Source organism: Notolepis coatsorum (assembly GCF_963971535.1).
Source record: "Notolepis coatsorum genome assembly, chromosome: 6".
Lineage (NCBI taxonomy): Eukaryota > Metazoa > Chordata > Actinopteri > Aulopiformes > Paralepididae > Notolepis > Notolepis coatsorum.
Genome location: NC_140170.1, coordinates 139,722,763 through 139,739,727, shown reverse-complemented (window position 1 = coordinate 139,739,727; position 16,965 = coordinate 139,722,763). Strand labels below are relative to the sequence as shown.

The 16,965-nt window shown below is 43.6% G+C and overlaps 1 protein-coding gene across 1 annotated transcript in view; it reads right to left on the bottom strand.

Moving 5' to 3' along the window:
- LOC311229678 (copine-9-like) overlaps positions 1 to 16,965 on the bottom strand; it is a gene marked incomplete at both ends in the record, with an annotated part of 679,647 nt that overhangs the window by 157,833 nt on the left and 504,849 nt on the right. The window contains 2 exons of the mRNA XM_084315753.1: positions 9,238 to 9,342; positions 11,266 to 11,369. Of these exons, the coding sequence (XP_084171879.1) occupies positions 9,238 to 9,342; positions 11,266 to 11,369 (209 nt within the window). The remainder of the gene's footprint in view (positions 1 to 9,237; positions 9,343 to 11,265; positions 11,370 to 16,965) is intronic.

The following is a 16,965-nucleotide window of genomic DNA, read 5'->3' as shown; positions in this document are numbered from 1 at the left end:
CAGTGTTGACCAGTTTATAAAAATGATTTAAAATGTTTATTAGCAATGCCGAGCTTTCAAACCCTGCCGTGTGTGTGTGTGTGAAACCCTAATGGAACGCTGGGTACCTTTGAAATTTATATCTGATATATTTTGGACCCACCGCTAGCTTTTAAGCAGTGCTTGGTGGTGCAAATTAACCTGGCTACTACGGAGGAATAAGTGACTGCATATTCGAGCCCCTGGCTTGCATCGCAGTCACGAAAGGGGCTACAACCTCACTGCCCTTTAAATTACCTCATGACGCGATATAGGTGTCACGACAGCCACGCCTTGCCTTACGGCAGGTGAGCCTTGCCATACGGCAGATGAGATTACAGATTGAAACGAGACTGACACAGCTGAATGCTGCTGGATACTGAAATGAACTAGCACCACGAAATAGTTATCAAACAGCCATAAAAGATTCCCCCAGTTACAAAACCGAAGAAGTTGTTGCAGTTAAAGAGCATACCATTTCCGGAAGCGGTTTTGGTGAGTTTCATCAATATTGTGCTGTCCATTGTCGAATGTACAAAATCGCTAGCTCAAGGCTAATCAGCTAATAATGTAGCTTAATCCTGAGTCATGCTAGCGAAGCTCCAAGCTAAATTTGGTTAAATGAAAACTAGAAAGAAACCATTTCAGAAGTACTTATAATTGTATTGATAATTTGGACTGCTTTTGAGAGTTTAATATGGAATGTGAGGAATGTTCCCATATGCTAGCGCACTTTAGCATAACTTAGCATAAGACAGATGGATATTCCCACGTGCTGTGATAAGGTAGCCTACTTTAGCTTAGCATAGCTAAAAGTAGCCTGATTGATTATTCATTCTAAAAGCAATGAAAAGATGATGAAGCGATAAAAGATGGTAAATAGCTTTTATTTTCTGAATGCCTGTATAACGCAGGCCAGGTTTTTCTAGCACCCCGTTCCACCCCCGGGAAGAAGTTCCCAGGAGTCCCGGCCGACCACCATTCACCGCGTGTGCCCACGCGGGACGAGGCAGTGTGCCGGACCGACACAAGATGGCGAGCCAACCCACTGAACCTCAGATCTAGATCAAGGCTATGCCGGCCTGATCTGATTACCCCTGTTTCCTCAACAACTGTTGCCTCAACAGCCTGGTAGGATTGTGAAATTGCCTTCCTCATTCCCAGTGAGGAGGTGGATCAGGAATTAACGAACTAATTGAACTTGAGTCACAAGAACTTCCAAGGACTATCATATCCTTTTCTATGACACAAACTGATTGAACGAGAGCACAAGGACTTCCAAGGGCTTTGACCCCGTTCACCTTTTGTATTTTGATATTGTATTTTGTATTTGATTGATGCACATTGTATATATGGGTACTGATATTTCTCCTATAAGAAGGGCGAGTTAAAGGGTAAATGCACCCAGTAAGATACTTGAACCACTGATATTTCTCCTATAAGAAGGGAGAGTTAAAGGGTAAATGCACCCAGTAAGATACTTGAACCACTGATATTTCTCCTATAAGAAGGGAGAGTTAAAGGGTAAATGCGCCCAGTAAGTTACTTGAACCACTGATATTTCTCCTATAAGAGGGAGAGTTAAAGGGTAAATGCATCCAATAAGATACCTGAACTACTGATGTTCTCCTGTAAAGAGGACGAGTTAAAGGGTCAATGTACCCAGTAAGATACTTGAATCTCACTGATAACATATTGATTATAGTTGAATCACTGCTGGTTCTCCTGTAAAGAAAGATGGTTTCCCAAGCATTCAACCTTCCTTACCCATAACCACCCTCCTCCAACTCGCCACCATTTCCCCCTGCCCCACGTTCTCTCCTCTCCTGCCCCCCCCCCCCACCCCCCTTGGTTTTCCCTTACTCTCCTCCCGACTGTCTCTCCTACCCACTCCCGCATTTGTTAACCATTACTCATGGTTCTATGTTTCCTGTGTATTCTTATTGTCCTCCGTTTCCCTCTGGTTTTGTTTCTTTCTTTTCTTTGTTTTCTTTTTTTGCCTATTGTCAGCGACTTTGGGTCCTTGAAAAGCGCTATACAAAATAAATGAATTATTATTATTATTTATTTAAAGGGTCATTCCACCTGATAAGGTATTTGCATTCCTATAACCTTGAATATTTCTATTGGTACTTTGTTCGTATTGCACCTGCAAAGGAAGAGTTTCAAGGGTAATTTCACCTAATAAGGTACTTGCATTCCCTGCACACTTAAAGGTTTAAATTAATATGTTTAAACACTTACCTATTGAAATGATAAACTGATATAGAGTTTACTGAATGATAAACTATTATAGAGTTTACTGATCTGCAATTGCAGAAGAAATATAATGAGTTACTCACGAAAAAGGGATACATCTAATGTCCAACCTTAAACCTAGCTTTTAGCTAGTGACATTGATTGATTGATTGAAAACTTTATTAACAGATTGCAGAATGGGTACAATACAGTACAGCTCAATACACACAATTGTTAAGGGGATGCAGACCAGAGAAAGACTTTCGTCTTGTTTACATCAGGGTCCCCCATTTTCAATTCATCAGGACATATATGACATACATGACATACAGATAGTCAGTACTGCTACATCTATACATTTATGACATACCAGATTTGCAAATACAGTACTGTTTGTGATACAGAAGGAGTCAAGAAAAGGGAGTATATACATTTGACGTAGAAACTGTACATTGGAGGAGGTTGGGTGGGGGCCCGGGGGGTTGGGTACATTGGGATATTGACAACCATACTGGGTAATTTACATTGGAGGTGGTTGGGGGGGGGGGGGCACACTGTATAAACAAGTAAAACTGTACATTGAGGGGGGGGGGGGGGGGGGGGGGAGACACTGTACAAACAAACAAAATTGTACATTGGACTATTGACAAAACCATACTAGGTAAATGACTGTACATTGGAGGGGGTTGGGTTAGGATATTTACAGGGGCCAGTGTTGAATTGCAGTCTCCCGTAGGTGTCCCTTGAGAGAGGTTTTGAAAGTGGGTAGTGATCCACATTCCTTTACAGCTTTGGGTAGAGCGTTCCACATTGATGTGGCATAATTGCGAAACGTGTTTAGTCCCTTATTTGAGCCGAATCTGGGTTTAACATGATTTGTGGAGCTCCCTCTGGTGTTGTGATCGTGGTATTCACTGACCTTTGGGAAGTATTTTGACATGTACATGGGTACCTTGGTCGTGTAGTGTATCTTGTAGACCAGGCCCATTGCAAGTTGCTGTACTCTGTCGTCTACTCTAAGCCATCCTAGGTTGTCAAAGTGGGCAGGGGTGAGGTGGGTTCTAGGAGTAAGGTCAAGCAGTAGTCTGACCAGTTTGTTTTGAGATGTTTGTAATTTTGTTTTTAGCGCCTTTGAGGTGCTTTGGTACCATGAGGTGCAAGCAACCTCAGAGACGTCTGAACCAAACCTAATGTGTTGATCCAATCAACCTAGGACTTGATATCGAATTAACCTTCCTGAAAGAGAGAGTGATTAAGAAAAGAACCAAAAAGGGATACTTCATTTTACGTTTGTATGTATTGTAATTGTCTAGCTAGCGCTGTTGTGAATAAACTACCAGTCACTGTTATAACCTTGTCTTTGGTCTACTACTCCTTTAACTGTGTATATTACTCCTCTCCTCATTCGAACCTAGAACTGGTCCGTGGCGAACAGCTGTTACTGTTAGTGACACAGGTGCTACATTAGCAACCAAGCTAGCATGATAACGTTAGTAGTTAGCAACCAAGCTAGCCTGATAACGTTAGTAGTTAGCAACCAAGCTAGCCTGATAACGTTCGTAGTTAGCAACCAAGCTAGCCTGATAACATTAGTAGTTAGCAACCAAGCTAGCCTGATAACATTAGTAGTTAGCAACCAAGCTAGCCTGATAACGTTAGTAGTTAGCAACCAAGCTAGCCTATGTAGGCTGCTTACCTGGCCAATGTGGTCCTCCTCCTGGACAGATAGATTTGTTAAATCATAATATCCACAGTGGTGTGCTGTGCTGGTGCCCAGTAAAGGTCCCGCCGGCGAAAAATAAGTTGCTGCTCAATGAATTAATCCGAGAGAGGAATCCGAATTTCCCCTCTAACTAGTGCTATATGCTTCATTGCGTATTAAAAAGTGCCCGCGAGGCGAAGACGTTTGGTCACGTTGAGATTTTAATGTGATTTGATTGGCCAGAATTAGCATATATTCCCCTACCTAGAGCCCCTCGCTTACGTTTTGCACATGGTCCTTCGCCTTATAATGGAGCTGGCGGGGCGTGTCTGTATGCAAATCCAGGTGTACGAGAACGCGCTTCCAGTTTAAGAATGAGTGACGTACTTCATTCAAGGAGTTCACAGCTGCGATAATTTTGTCAACTTAAATTAACTGAACGAGTTCTATGCCTGCTTCGAGGTCTCCAACACTAACCAACAGAGAGGGGTTCTGACCACGGAGTGCACGCAGGACTCACCCACTCACTGTGACAATGGCAGAGGTATGTACGGTTCTGATGAGAACAAACCCACAGAAGGCAGCCGGCCCAGACAACATCCCCGGCCATGCCCGCAGGGTCTGTTCATCAGAGCTGGCTGATGTACTTGCTGACATTTACAACTTGTCACTAGCACAAGCTGTTGTGCCCACCTGCTTCAAGACCACCACCACCGTGCCCCTGCCAACGAAAAACACTGTAACCTGTCTGAATGACTATCGTCCCGTTGCACTCACCCCAATAGTGATGAAGTGTTTCGAAAGGATAGTCATGTCACACATCAAGGAGACCATCCCAGACACACTGGACCCTCTGCAGTTTGCCTACCGTCAGAACCGGTCCACTGAGGATGCAGTCACCACCCTCACCCACTTAGAGGGCAAGGACACATATGCCAGACTGGCTTAAACATTTAGCCCAGGGACTACAACTGAAAACTAGAAACCCTGCTAATGTTGGCATATTTACAGTTTTTTATTTGTATTAATTAACTGTTGATTGATATGCACTGTCCCTGATCAAATAAACTGAGTAAACTAAAACTAAAAAACTAAACTATTATTCATCGACTATAGCTCTGCATTTAACACGGTCATCCCACACAAACTCTCTGCTAAACTCCTCACTGTGAGTCTGACAACCGCTCTCTGTAACTGGGTGCTGAACTTTCTTACAAACAGGCCCCAGTCAGTCAGAGTCGGCAACCGGACATCAGACACAAAGATTCTAAGCACAGGGACCCCCCAGGGCTGCATGCTGAGCCCCCTACTGTACACACCCTCTTCACACACGACTGTGTGGTCTCCCAGAACAACACCAGTATCATCAAGTTTGCAAATGATACTACAATCATCGAACTGATCACAGGGGGAGCTGAGGAGGCGTACTGGTGGACTGGTGTCATGACAATAATCTCTCCTTGAATGCAGACAAGACCAAGGAGATGATTATTGACCCACGGAGGAGGAGTGTACAGTACACACCTCTGTACATAGGTGAGACAGAGGTGGACAGGGTGAAAACCTTTAAATTCCTCGGAACCCACATCAGCGAGGACCTCACCTGGGCTCACAACACCCAACAGAAAATAAAAAAATCCCAGCAACGACTGTACTTCCTAAGAAGGCGGAGAAAATTTGGCATGCCACCCAAAATTCTCAGCAACTTCTATGGAAGTACGGTTGAGAGTGTACCAGCTCAATCACGGTCTGGTATGGAAACTGCACTGCTAAGGACAGGAAGGCACTCCAGTGAGTGATTAAAACGGCTCAGTATCTGGAGCAGCCGTCCCCTCACTACAGGACATTTACTCTACCAGGGCCACCAGGAGAGCACACAATATAATTAAGGACAGTATACACCCCCAGCACAGACTCTTCAACCTCCTGCCATCAGGCAGGTGATACAGGAGTCTGAAAGCCAGGACTACTTTATTTATTGTTTTATTGTGGATCCCCATTAGTCTACACCAAAGTGAGACTACTCTTCCTGGGGTCCAAACATTAAAAATACAAACACACACGAAAAAAGTTAAAATAAAAATATAAAACCACAAACATTGAAGTACTCACAAGAAAACATCACAACGAACAAAACAGTGAATAAAAGCTCACTCAATATTCATAAATTAGATATCACAATTCTCCAACCATAAAATACAAATTACATAGTCATAAGAACAAAACAGTTCAAAATCATTTATATGATTTTAACTCATAATATAGCATAACTTTTCTTAAGTCACCTTTATATTTCCATACTAATTTCCATAATAAGTCAATGACCAAAATGTAACTCATTATTCATGAGCGCAATTTTAAACTTTTTTTTAAACATAACTTACCATAGTTATATTTCTGGGTATTTTATTCCAATAAGTAACTGCTCTATACATTACCGTATTTTTCAGAGCATTTGTTTTTGGTAGAGGTAAAGTAAAGCATGAATCTAATGCTTGCCTAGTGCTATATCCATGTCTCATATTAGTTGGGTACAGTTGTGAGTGCAAAGCCCCCAATTTCCCAGTATTACAGATATTAAACAAAAAAGTTACCAGGCTACATGCCATCCTCTGTTCCACTGTCATCCAGATCAGTGCGGCATGCATCACTCCAACACTACTCCTCACAGAGCAGCGCAGAGCAAGGCGTGCCGCCCTGTTCTGAGCGAACTGGAGTTTGTTCAGATCAAGCCTAGAGGCGTTAGACCATATAGTAGGACAGTAGTCCAGGCGGGATAAGACCAAAGATTGTAGTACAAGCTTTGCTGTACCATTAGTCAATAGATTTCTACACCTTCTGATCATTGAAGTACCACAGCTCATCTTAGCCACCATATTGCTAATGTGTTTCGACCAAGAAAGTGTTTAATCTATTACAACACCCAGCAGTTTTGCCTCACTGACCTGTTCGATATCAGCACAGTTCAGAACTAGATTTCATTTAGGATTTGATCTAGATGTATATTTTGAGGCTATCATTATACTCTTGGTTTTTGCAACATTTAACTTTAACTTATTTTCACTTACCCAGTTGGAAATTAGCACTATCTCATCTTGCAATAACCTATTAACAGACTCAGATTTTTCCGCCGCTACGTACACTGTAGTATCATCTGCATAGATCTCCATTGATGCATTATTAAGTACTAATGGTAAATCATTAACGAAGATTGCATACAATAAGGGACCCAGGCAACTCCCTTGGGGCACTCCGGCATGGAGTTCCCTCATCTCCGATAGTGTGCCATTAAACATCACGCATTGTAGTCTATTAAGTAAGTAATTCTTTAACAACTTAATAGCACTTTCATTGAATTTATAAGCTGAAAGTTTCATGAGCAGAAGATCATGATCTATAATGTTGAATGCAGCACTAAAATCCAGAAGCACAGCACCCACCATTGACTTCCTATCAATATGTTTAAGCCAGTTATCAGTCAGTGATGTGAGTGCTGTGTTTGTGGAGTAGCCAGCTTTGTATGCGTGTTGGTGTTCTAAATTGATTCTGTTCCCATCAAAAATAAGCTTGTACCTTTTTGTATATAATCTTTTCCATTAATTTACTCAAGGCAGGCAATATGCTCACAGGTCTACTATTTAGTCCTGTGAAGGCCTCCCTACTGTTTTTTGACAGCGGAGTGACCTTCGCAATCTTCCAGGACTGTGGAAAAATACCATTCTCAAAACATAAGTTGAAAATACGAGACTACGAGACTACGAGACTACGAGACTGACAAACAGTTTCTACCCACAGGCCATCAGGCTTGTGAATGCCAGCTCCCCCACCTAGCCCCCCCCCCCCCAATGTTACTCACTGTGCCTATTTTTACCTTCTTTTTTTGTACTTGCTTGTATTTAAATTGTAAAAAAAAAATTGTTAAGTATTGTGTGATTTTGTGTGAAGGGCGGACTAGCAAAGTAAGATTTTCATTGTACGGCAAACTGTCTGTTTAACTGTGCACATGACAATAAACAATCTTGATGTCTTAATAGCACCAATTTACACGTTGATGACTCTGGCTGGGACTATCGTACTGTAGGTTTACTCTTACGAAATTCCTACAAGGTTATTTACAAGGAGAATGTTGGTGCACGAGCCCCAGTGAGTATTGTGCAGGCAGTAGACAGAGTCCTCATGTAGGATCTGGATGCCTTAGTGGTAGTAGCTCCTCTCTGTGTGTTATCCTTAAAGCTGTGGTAGCGTTTGCCTGACCTCAACAGAGAGAGGAGTCCATTGTCTGGATGGCTGGGATCCTTTATGATCCTCTTGGCTTTAGTCCTACACTGCCTGGTATAGATGTCCTGCAGGTTGGGGAGCAGACCCTACCACTATCTGTTCCTGTAACAGGAGCAGGAGGTGACACTCCCTGACAGGATGCTCTCCATGGTGTGTTTGTAAAAGTTCTTTAGTATCTGGGAGGCCATCCTGAAAGGTGAAAAAGGCACTGCATGTACAGTATGTACAGAATGTGTGTGTTAGCGTCTATGGGTGTGCATGGGTTTGTGCATGCATGTGTGTGTGTGTTTCGCTGCATTGCCTCCACGTTAGTCCCAATAACACCAGCGCTGGCCTGAGACAGTTAGCATGGCCGACTGCTGGCATTATTCTGACCAACATAGAACAGGGCGACACTCCCAACACCTTCCAGCATGTTCTGTCTGCATGGCACTTTGCCATAAGCACCCACAAGTGCTGTTGTTGTTCTTCTTTTTTTTACCTTGACCTTTTCATTTCCAATGTGCTTTGGGCTCACCTGTCATCATCTCCATTACAGAGGGCTCTCACAGGGATGCTCACCTGTCATCATCTCCATTACAGAGGGCTCTCACAGGGATACTCACCTGTCATCAACTCCATTACAGAGGGCTCTCACAGGGATGCTCACCTGTCATCATCTCCATTACAGAGGGCTCTTACATGGATACTCACCTGTCATAGTCTCCATTACAGAGAGCTCTCACAGGGATGCTCACCTGTCATCATCTCCATTACAGAGGGTCCTTTCATGGATGCTCACCTGTCATAGTCTCCATTACAGAGGGTCCTTTCATGGATGCTCACCTGTCATAGTCTCCATTACAGAGGGCTCTCACAGGGATACTCACCTGTCATCATCTCCATTGCAGAGGGCTCTCACAGGGATGCTCACCTGTCATCATCTCCATTGCAGAGGGCTCTCACAGGGATGCTCACCTGTCATCATCTCCATTACAGAGGGCTCTCACAGGGATGCTCACCTGTCATAGTCTCCATTGCAGAGGGCTCTCACAGGGATGGTGAAGGGCTGCCACACGGGGTTCAGGTTGTTCTTGATCACCTCCGTCTTGTGACAGATGGTGAACCTGGACACAAATAGTGTGTTTTTATTTGATCTGAACTCCATCCATCCATCTATCTGTGCATCTATCTCTCACAATGCTCAATGGGAAATACAGACTAGTCCATCTTGCATTATCGTGGTGGAAGGCCGTCTGGCTTCTTCCCTCCAATACACGTCTCCATTGTCTACCTTCACCATCCCCCATGTCTACCCCGTCCTCCCCCTCCTAGCTCACCATCCTGTCACCCCTCCTCCCCTCTCCAGCCCGCGTCTCTACAATTCGTAGCCGCATTTCTGCAGACCCCTCTCTGATTGGTTGAGGCCATTTCTGCAGACCCCTCTCTGATTGGCCGAGCGCGCGCATGCGCATGAGCCGCAACAAGCTCCTCTAGCCAGGAGTCGAAACTCCGTTAAGCTCCAGAGAGAGAGGCTGAAAACCCACAGTTGTTGCCCGACGGATGGGAGCCGAATCCCGGATCCGAGTTTTCTGATGAATAGCCCCAAAACATGGAGGTCGCAAACGCAATTTATACGCATGGAAGTATTGATTACGCCATAACGAATCATTAAAAAAATATACCGTTAACTGGAATATGTTGTGTGTGCCTTTACACATATGTTGGATAGGATTATGTAATTGGTTTGTCATTAAAAACCAATAATAATCGCTCGCCGGCTTCGCTGACCAGAGCTCTCTCAGATTCAAAGTTTTAAGAGAAAGAGTCTGGTGGTCAATTGCTACGGAAATGTGTCTTACTAATAATAACTAATTCCTTGGTCAATAGAAGTCTCTGTGATACTTTCTGAATATGATTTGGGAACATCAAATGGCAGGCCGCGAAATAACAACGTTACAATGTACAGTTTCTGACAGCTGGCTGTGTTGTGAAATGTGCATAACGTTATGAATAAACCGCGAAGTCACGCGAAATAACGTTATAAGCGAATCTGGTAGTACATTTCCAATCAGAGAGGGGCTTCGCTCAACCAATCAGAGAGGGGTCTGCAGAAATGGAGCTCAACCAATCAGAGAGGGGTCTGCAGAAATGTGGCTACGAATTGTAGAGACGCCTCCAGCCCTCCCCAACCCCAATCATCCTATCTACTTCCTTTCTCTCACCTGGCTACACCCCCTTTATCCTGGTATAAAGGTCTACGCTAACATGATTCTGCTCTCTGGGGATACTAGGCCAGTATCTTCATGGAGTCATCCAGCATAACTCTTGATTACTTGTATATCGATACTCTGTTTGAGTTAAATAAATCTGTCTTAACTAAGTCTATATTTTGACTGAGGTACATCCTTGGCTCTGGCTATTTTTTTCCACAATATGTCTCTTGCATATGAAATACACTGGCCCTTACAAGCCAAGTACTGTGATACAACGTTCAAAGTAATCACGTACTGGATCCTACAGAGAAATCAGGATTTTGCTGCTTTTCAGTTGTTATTCATGACCAGGATATCATTTTTAATGGACCATGGACAGGGACCCCTCCTTGATTTGAAAGAATTGGCGGAATGACAACACCGGCGACAGCAGCAACAACAACAACAACAACAACAACAACAACAGTATTGCATTCAGATAGGAGAATACTGATTATACTCTTACTTTCACAGACACATAAGACACATGCCCGCGCGCACACGCACGCACGCACGCACGCACGCACACACACACACACACACACACACACACACACACACACACACACACACACACACACACACACACACACACACACACACACACACACACACACACACACACACACACACACACACACACACACACACACACACACACACACACACACACACACACACACACACACACACACACACACACACACACACACACACACACACACACACACACACACACACACACACACACACACACACACACACACACACACACACACACACACACACACTTACGTTCCATCCTCATTGCTGCGGTAGAAGACCAAGAAGGGGTCTGACTTGCCAAAGAAGTCTTTCTTGTCCAGTTTGTTGGCACACAGCTGCATGGTGGCTATGTCCTGGAAGAAAGGGAATGAATGAATGAATGAATGAAAACTTTATTTAACAGATTGCAGAATGGGTACAATACAGTACGGCTCAATACATACAATTGTTAAGGGGATGCAGACCTGAGAAAGACGTTTGTCTTGTTTCCATCAGGGTCCCCCATTTTCAATTCATATAGACATATATGACATACATGACATACAGATAGTCAGTACTGCTACATCTATACATTTATGACATACCAGATTTGCAAATACAGTACTTTTTGTGATACAGAAGGAGTCAAGAAAAGGGAGTATATACATTTGACGTAGAAACTGTACATTGGAGGAGGTTGGGTGGGGGGGGTTGGGTACATTGGGATATTGACAACCATACTGGGTAATTTACATTGGAGGTGGTTGGGGGGGGGGGGGGGGGGGGCGGGGGGCACACTGTATAAACAAGTAACACTGTACATTGAGGGGGGGGGGAGGAGACACTGTACAAACAAACACAATTGTACATTGAACTATTGACAAAACCATACTAGGTAAATGACTGTACATTGGAGGGGGTTGGGTTAGGATATTTACAGGGGCCAGTGTTGAATTGCAGTCTCCCGTAGGTGTCCCTTGAGAGAGGTTTTGAAAGTGGGTAGTGATCCACATTCCTTTACAGCTTTGGGTAGGGCGTTCCACATTGATGTGGCATAATTGCGAAACGTGTTTAGTCCCTTATTTGAGCCGAATCTGGGTTTAACATGATTTGTGGAGCTCCCTCTGGTGTTGTGATCGTGGTATTCACTGACCTTTGGGAAGTATTTTGATATGTACATGGGTACCTTGGTCGTGTAGTGTATCTTGTAGACCAGGCCCATTGCAAGTTGTTGTACTCTGTCGTCTACTCTAAGCCATCCTAGGTTGTCAAAGTGGGCAGGGGTGAGGTGGGTTCTAGGAGTAAGGTCAAGCAGTAGTCTGACCAGTTTGTTTTGAGATGTTTGTAATTTTGTTTTTAGCGCCTTTGAGGTGCTTTGGTACCATGAGGTGCAAGCATAGTCGTAGTACCCCTGAATGAGTGTTCAGTTTAGTATTAGTGTAGTTCAGATTGGTTTAGTTTAGATTCATTAGTATTACAAGGAAAATTCACCCAGAAATAGAATACATTATGCTATTTCTATATTATACAACAGTACATACATTAGTTCCAACCAAGTAATTTGCTTGGACAAGAGGCATTCCATGAGTGCTGATATTCAGTATAACAGCATTGGGACTTTTAACTATATGTATCACTCCGCTGCACATGTGTTATATCCAGTACTCGAGTTGTGAAAAAAAAACAGGGGGGATGGATTGGTCAGGGCTGCAGATCTCATGACATGTTTGGGGGGGACGCAGAGTATGGGGGTCCGGGGGCATCGTCCCCCGGTAGAAAATGTTAATGATTTTAATACGCAAATGAAGCTTTTAGGAGTATTTCGAAACTAGAATTACAGAGTGGGAGTAGATACACTACTCTTGATACCACATAATTATTATTGGAGGGGACAATTCATATATTTTATCATATTTTGTGCTGATAATGGCACAGAGGGGGAGACCAACTGTGTACCGTACCTTTTCATTATTGTAAGCACAAAGATAATATACTTCTAAAACAACATGCATGATGTTATTATGGATGTTTGGCACCTCAGAATTGGAGTCAGTCCCCACCCGGGCTGCCAAGACACCATGGCTCTTACAGTAGGGTCAAAATGGAAGTCTATGGTCGGTTAACAGTCCCAATTTACCATTTTGTTCAACCCAACAAAGTCAAATGTGTTTCTAGAATATTGAATTATAGTGTATTTAAAAAAGCAGTTACTGGTATATGATCAAAACTGGTATCTCGGTGAAGCAAAGAACATTGCAGTCTCTAACGTCTCTTTGGAATTGAATCCTTGCTCTGATGTCATCCAGTTTATTATATATTGATTGTACATTGGCCAGCAATATGCTGGGCAATGGCGTTCTGTGTTGCCTGGATCGCAGTCTGTTTCGGACGCCGGCTCTTTTTCCTCGTCGCCTGGTTCCTTTGTTGCGTGGGCCGAGGTCTGGTCCCGTTGTCCTCAAGATCTCAGCAGGCCATTGTTGTTGTTCGGTGAGCCGATCCAGAGAGCAATCCAGTTGGTTTCCCGTAATCCAATGTCTATGAGTGACTGACGGGCATACAAAGTTGGTACAAACAGAACTCTTAAAACTATAAATATTAACAAAAGTAAGCACAGTCTCGACGGAGCGCACAGAGAGGCAGCCGGTCGTAGCAGCGCCATCTTGCTGTACCCAAAAAATCCAAGCCTGGTTGCCTCAACGACTACCGCCCTGTAGCTCTCACCTCCATAGCCATGAAGTGCTTTAAGAAGCTAGTAAAGGGCTACATCTGCTCCTCCCTCCCCATCAACCTGGACCCCCTGCAATTTGCATACAGCTCAGCATTCAATACCATAGTCCCCTCCAAACTCATAGCCAAGCTCAGGGACCTGGGCTTGAACTATGACCTCTGCCAGTGGGTCTTGGACTTCCTGACAGGCAGACCCCAGGTGGTGAGAGCAGGCAACTGCACCTCCTCATCCATCACTCTCAACATAGGGGCCCCCCAGGGCTGTGTTCTGAGTCCCCTCCTCTACTCCCTGTACACACATGACTGTGTGGCACAGCGGAACAACAACACAATCATCAAATTTGCTGACGACACAGTAGTGGTGGGCCTGATCTCTGCAAACGACGAGAGGGCCTACCTGGAGGAGGTCAAGGTTCTAGCGGGATGGTGTCAAGAGAACAGCCTCTCCCTGAATGTCAGCAAAACAAAGGAGATGATTGTGGACTTTAGGAGGTCGGGGGTCAGGGACTACAGCCCCCTCAGCATCGATGGGGCACCGGTCGAGAGAGTGAACAGTTTTAAGTATCTCGGAGTCCACATATCCGAGGACTTGACATGGACCACACACATTGACAGTGTTGTGAAGAAGGCACGGCAACGCCTCTACTTCCTCAGGCGCCTAAGGAAGTTTCAAGTCAGTCAGAAGATCCTTAAGAACTTCTACTCATGCACAATAGAGAGCATCCTGACTGGCAATATCACCTCCTGGTTTGGGAATAGCACCGCACAAGACCGTAGCAGACTACAGAGAGTGGCCCGTTCAGCCAAACGCACAATTGGAGGGGGGCTTCCCACTCTCCAGGACATTTACAACAAGCGGTGCATGGGTAAGGCTAAGAGAATTATCAAAGACTCCAGCCACCCAAACAACTGCCTCTTTGAACTGCTGCGGTCAGGCAAGCGATACCGGAGTCTCATGGCAAGAACAGAGAGACTCAGAAGAAGCTTCTATCCCCAGGCCATCAGGATGCTCAATGAACAATAACACTATGTAACAACCATCAAATGCACTCACAGCACACACATCCACATGCACACACTCACTTTAAACAAACAACTCACTGCAGCACCCACCTTACCCACTTTAGAACACCTAAACACACTTTATATTTATAAAATAAGAATTTGCACTACAACCCATACCTCATTACACCTTACTGTAAATTGTACCTAAATTATACCTTATCCCATTTCTGCTTTGCACTGTATAGTATATTGTATTGTAACTCAGTTACTTCTACTCTGCATTGTATATATGTATATACGTATATACTGAACACTTTTGTCTACATACTTGACTTCTATTTTATACTTGCTATACTTATTTTATACTTATCTATTTTTGTCTAGCACAGTCTCTGGAGCGTAACAGAAAGAAGCATTTTGTATAAAAGTATTCTGTACTTCTGTATGACAACTAATAAAGAAACTTGAAAATAAAGAAACTATCTAAGGGTTGATTTTCAATTGTGATTAATTAAATCATTATGTAAATTAAACAATAACCCATTCTAAAAAAAGGAGGAAAAGAATGAGAAAAATATTGATCCATCATCATTTTATTGCAGTTAAAATTTTCGTTTTTTTAACAGGGAATCAAATGCTAATTGAAACTGCTTAGAAAAACAAATAGCACTTATACAGATATTCCCTATATTAGACCAACAGGTAACAACAAAACAACCAAAACAATAACAATATTGAAACACCTTTCTTATTTTAATACTGGGTGTGTGTGTGTGTGTGTGTGTGTGTGTGTGTGTGTGTGTGTGTGTGTGTTAAAAACAATTAAAATAAATTAAACTGATAAAAGAAATGCTTTTAAAATGTAAAATAAAATAATAGACCTAAAATGATGATAATAAATCATATTCAGCCTATGGATTTCCTTTGTCCTACATAATGCAAGTCGCGCGCAACACCTGTTTGAGCTGCAGGATGAGGCGCGCTTGTTTCTGACAGAATGCGTCCCAGCTCGCTGCCCACCTTTCCGATCCCGACTGGATAACAGGGCTAGCATATTTGTCTTGCATATTTGCTAAAATGAATGGACTTAATCTGTCACTACAAGGTGAAAACACAACCATCCTGTCGCTCAATGATAAAATACAAGCGTTCACGAGGAAACTCGAGCGCTGGAGTAGAAATGGGCCGGATTTCCAGAGCTTAATTAATTTATGGAGGAAAATGAACTGAGCGTGAACACAGTGAAGATGTCTACAACCTCCAAGCTCTTCTTGAACGGATTAAAAAGTATTTCCCCGAGGAAATCAAGCGACCGAACCTTAAAGACAGTCCAAGCATGCAATCCAGTGTTTCAGTCCAATCGTATTTATTATTTAAATATTGTATTTAACTTTGCCGTGGCACTGCCATGTTGCCACTGACAACATCTGGTGTCTTTGGGAAGACTGGCATTGCATGATTTTGCGCAAGCTCCCACGCGCACTGAGGATGGCCAGTAGCAGTACCGTGGGAATTTGTATTAAACATCTGATATTTTCGCGGGTCTCGTGCCATTGTCAATTAAGGCTAAGCGACCGACAGTCAGTGGCACGAGACGCGCACCGCTTGACAGTTTGACGAATTGCGAGTGCATGCTCTCGTGACTGAGAGGATGGCCAGTGCCACGGACATTTTTATTAAACATTAAACATTCTGATACTTTGATGTAAGGGATGGGAAGGGGGGATGGCCGTTTTAGAAGGGGGATGATATTGACAGTTTTTATTTCAGGGGGGATGGCATCCCCCTGCATCCCCCCTCAACTCGAGTACTGGTTATATCAATAATCACTCATTTCACATCGGTGTGTGCTTCGCCCCTCCTCTCAAAGGAGAGGGGGAAGGGAGCCATGACACATTTCTCCAGTTATTTTGAAAAGTCTTTGATAACTTGTAGAAGATGGCAGAAAAACGGCCTTTGGTCGAGGAGAAAGGTAAAACAAAGTCGTCCAGTGGTAGACCTGTACAAAGCAGAAAGCTGTGCAGGAACATGTTTGCGTTCAGGTTACCTGGCAACGATCCACGGTCAAGAGCGCAGTTGTGGAACTATTCACCCTGTGGCCTCGTACCAACAACCAAATCAAAGCCGTGCTGATGTTCAGTGTAACAGCACTCCCTCTTGTGTGATGTTGCTTAAATACTGTACAGCTCAGTTTTGATTTGTAAACAAACATCTCCTTAAGCTGAACACCAGAGAGAC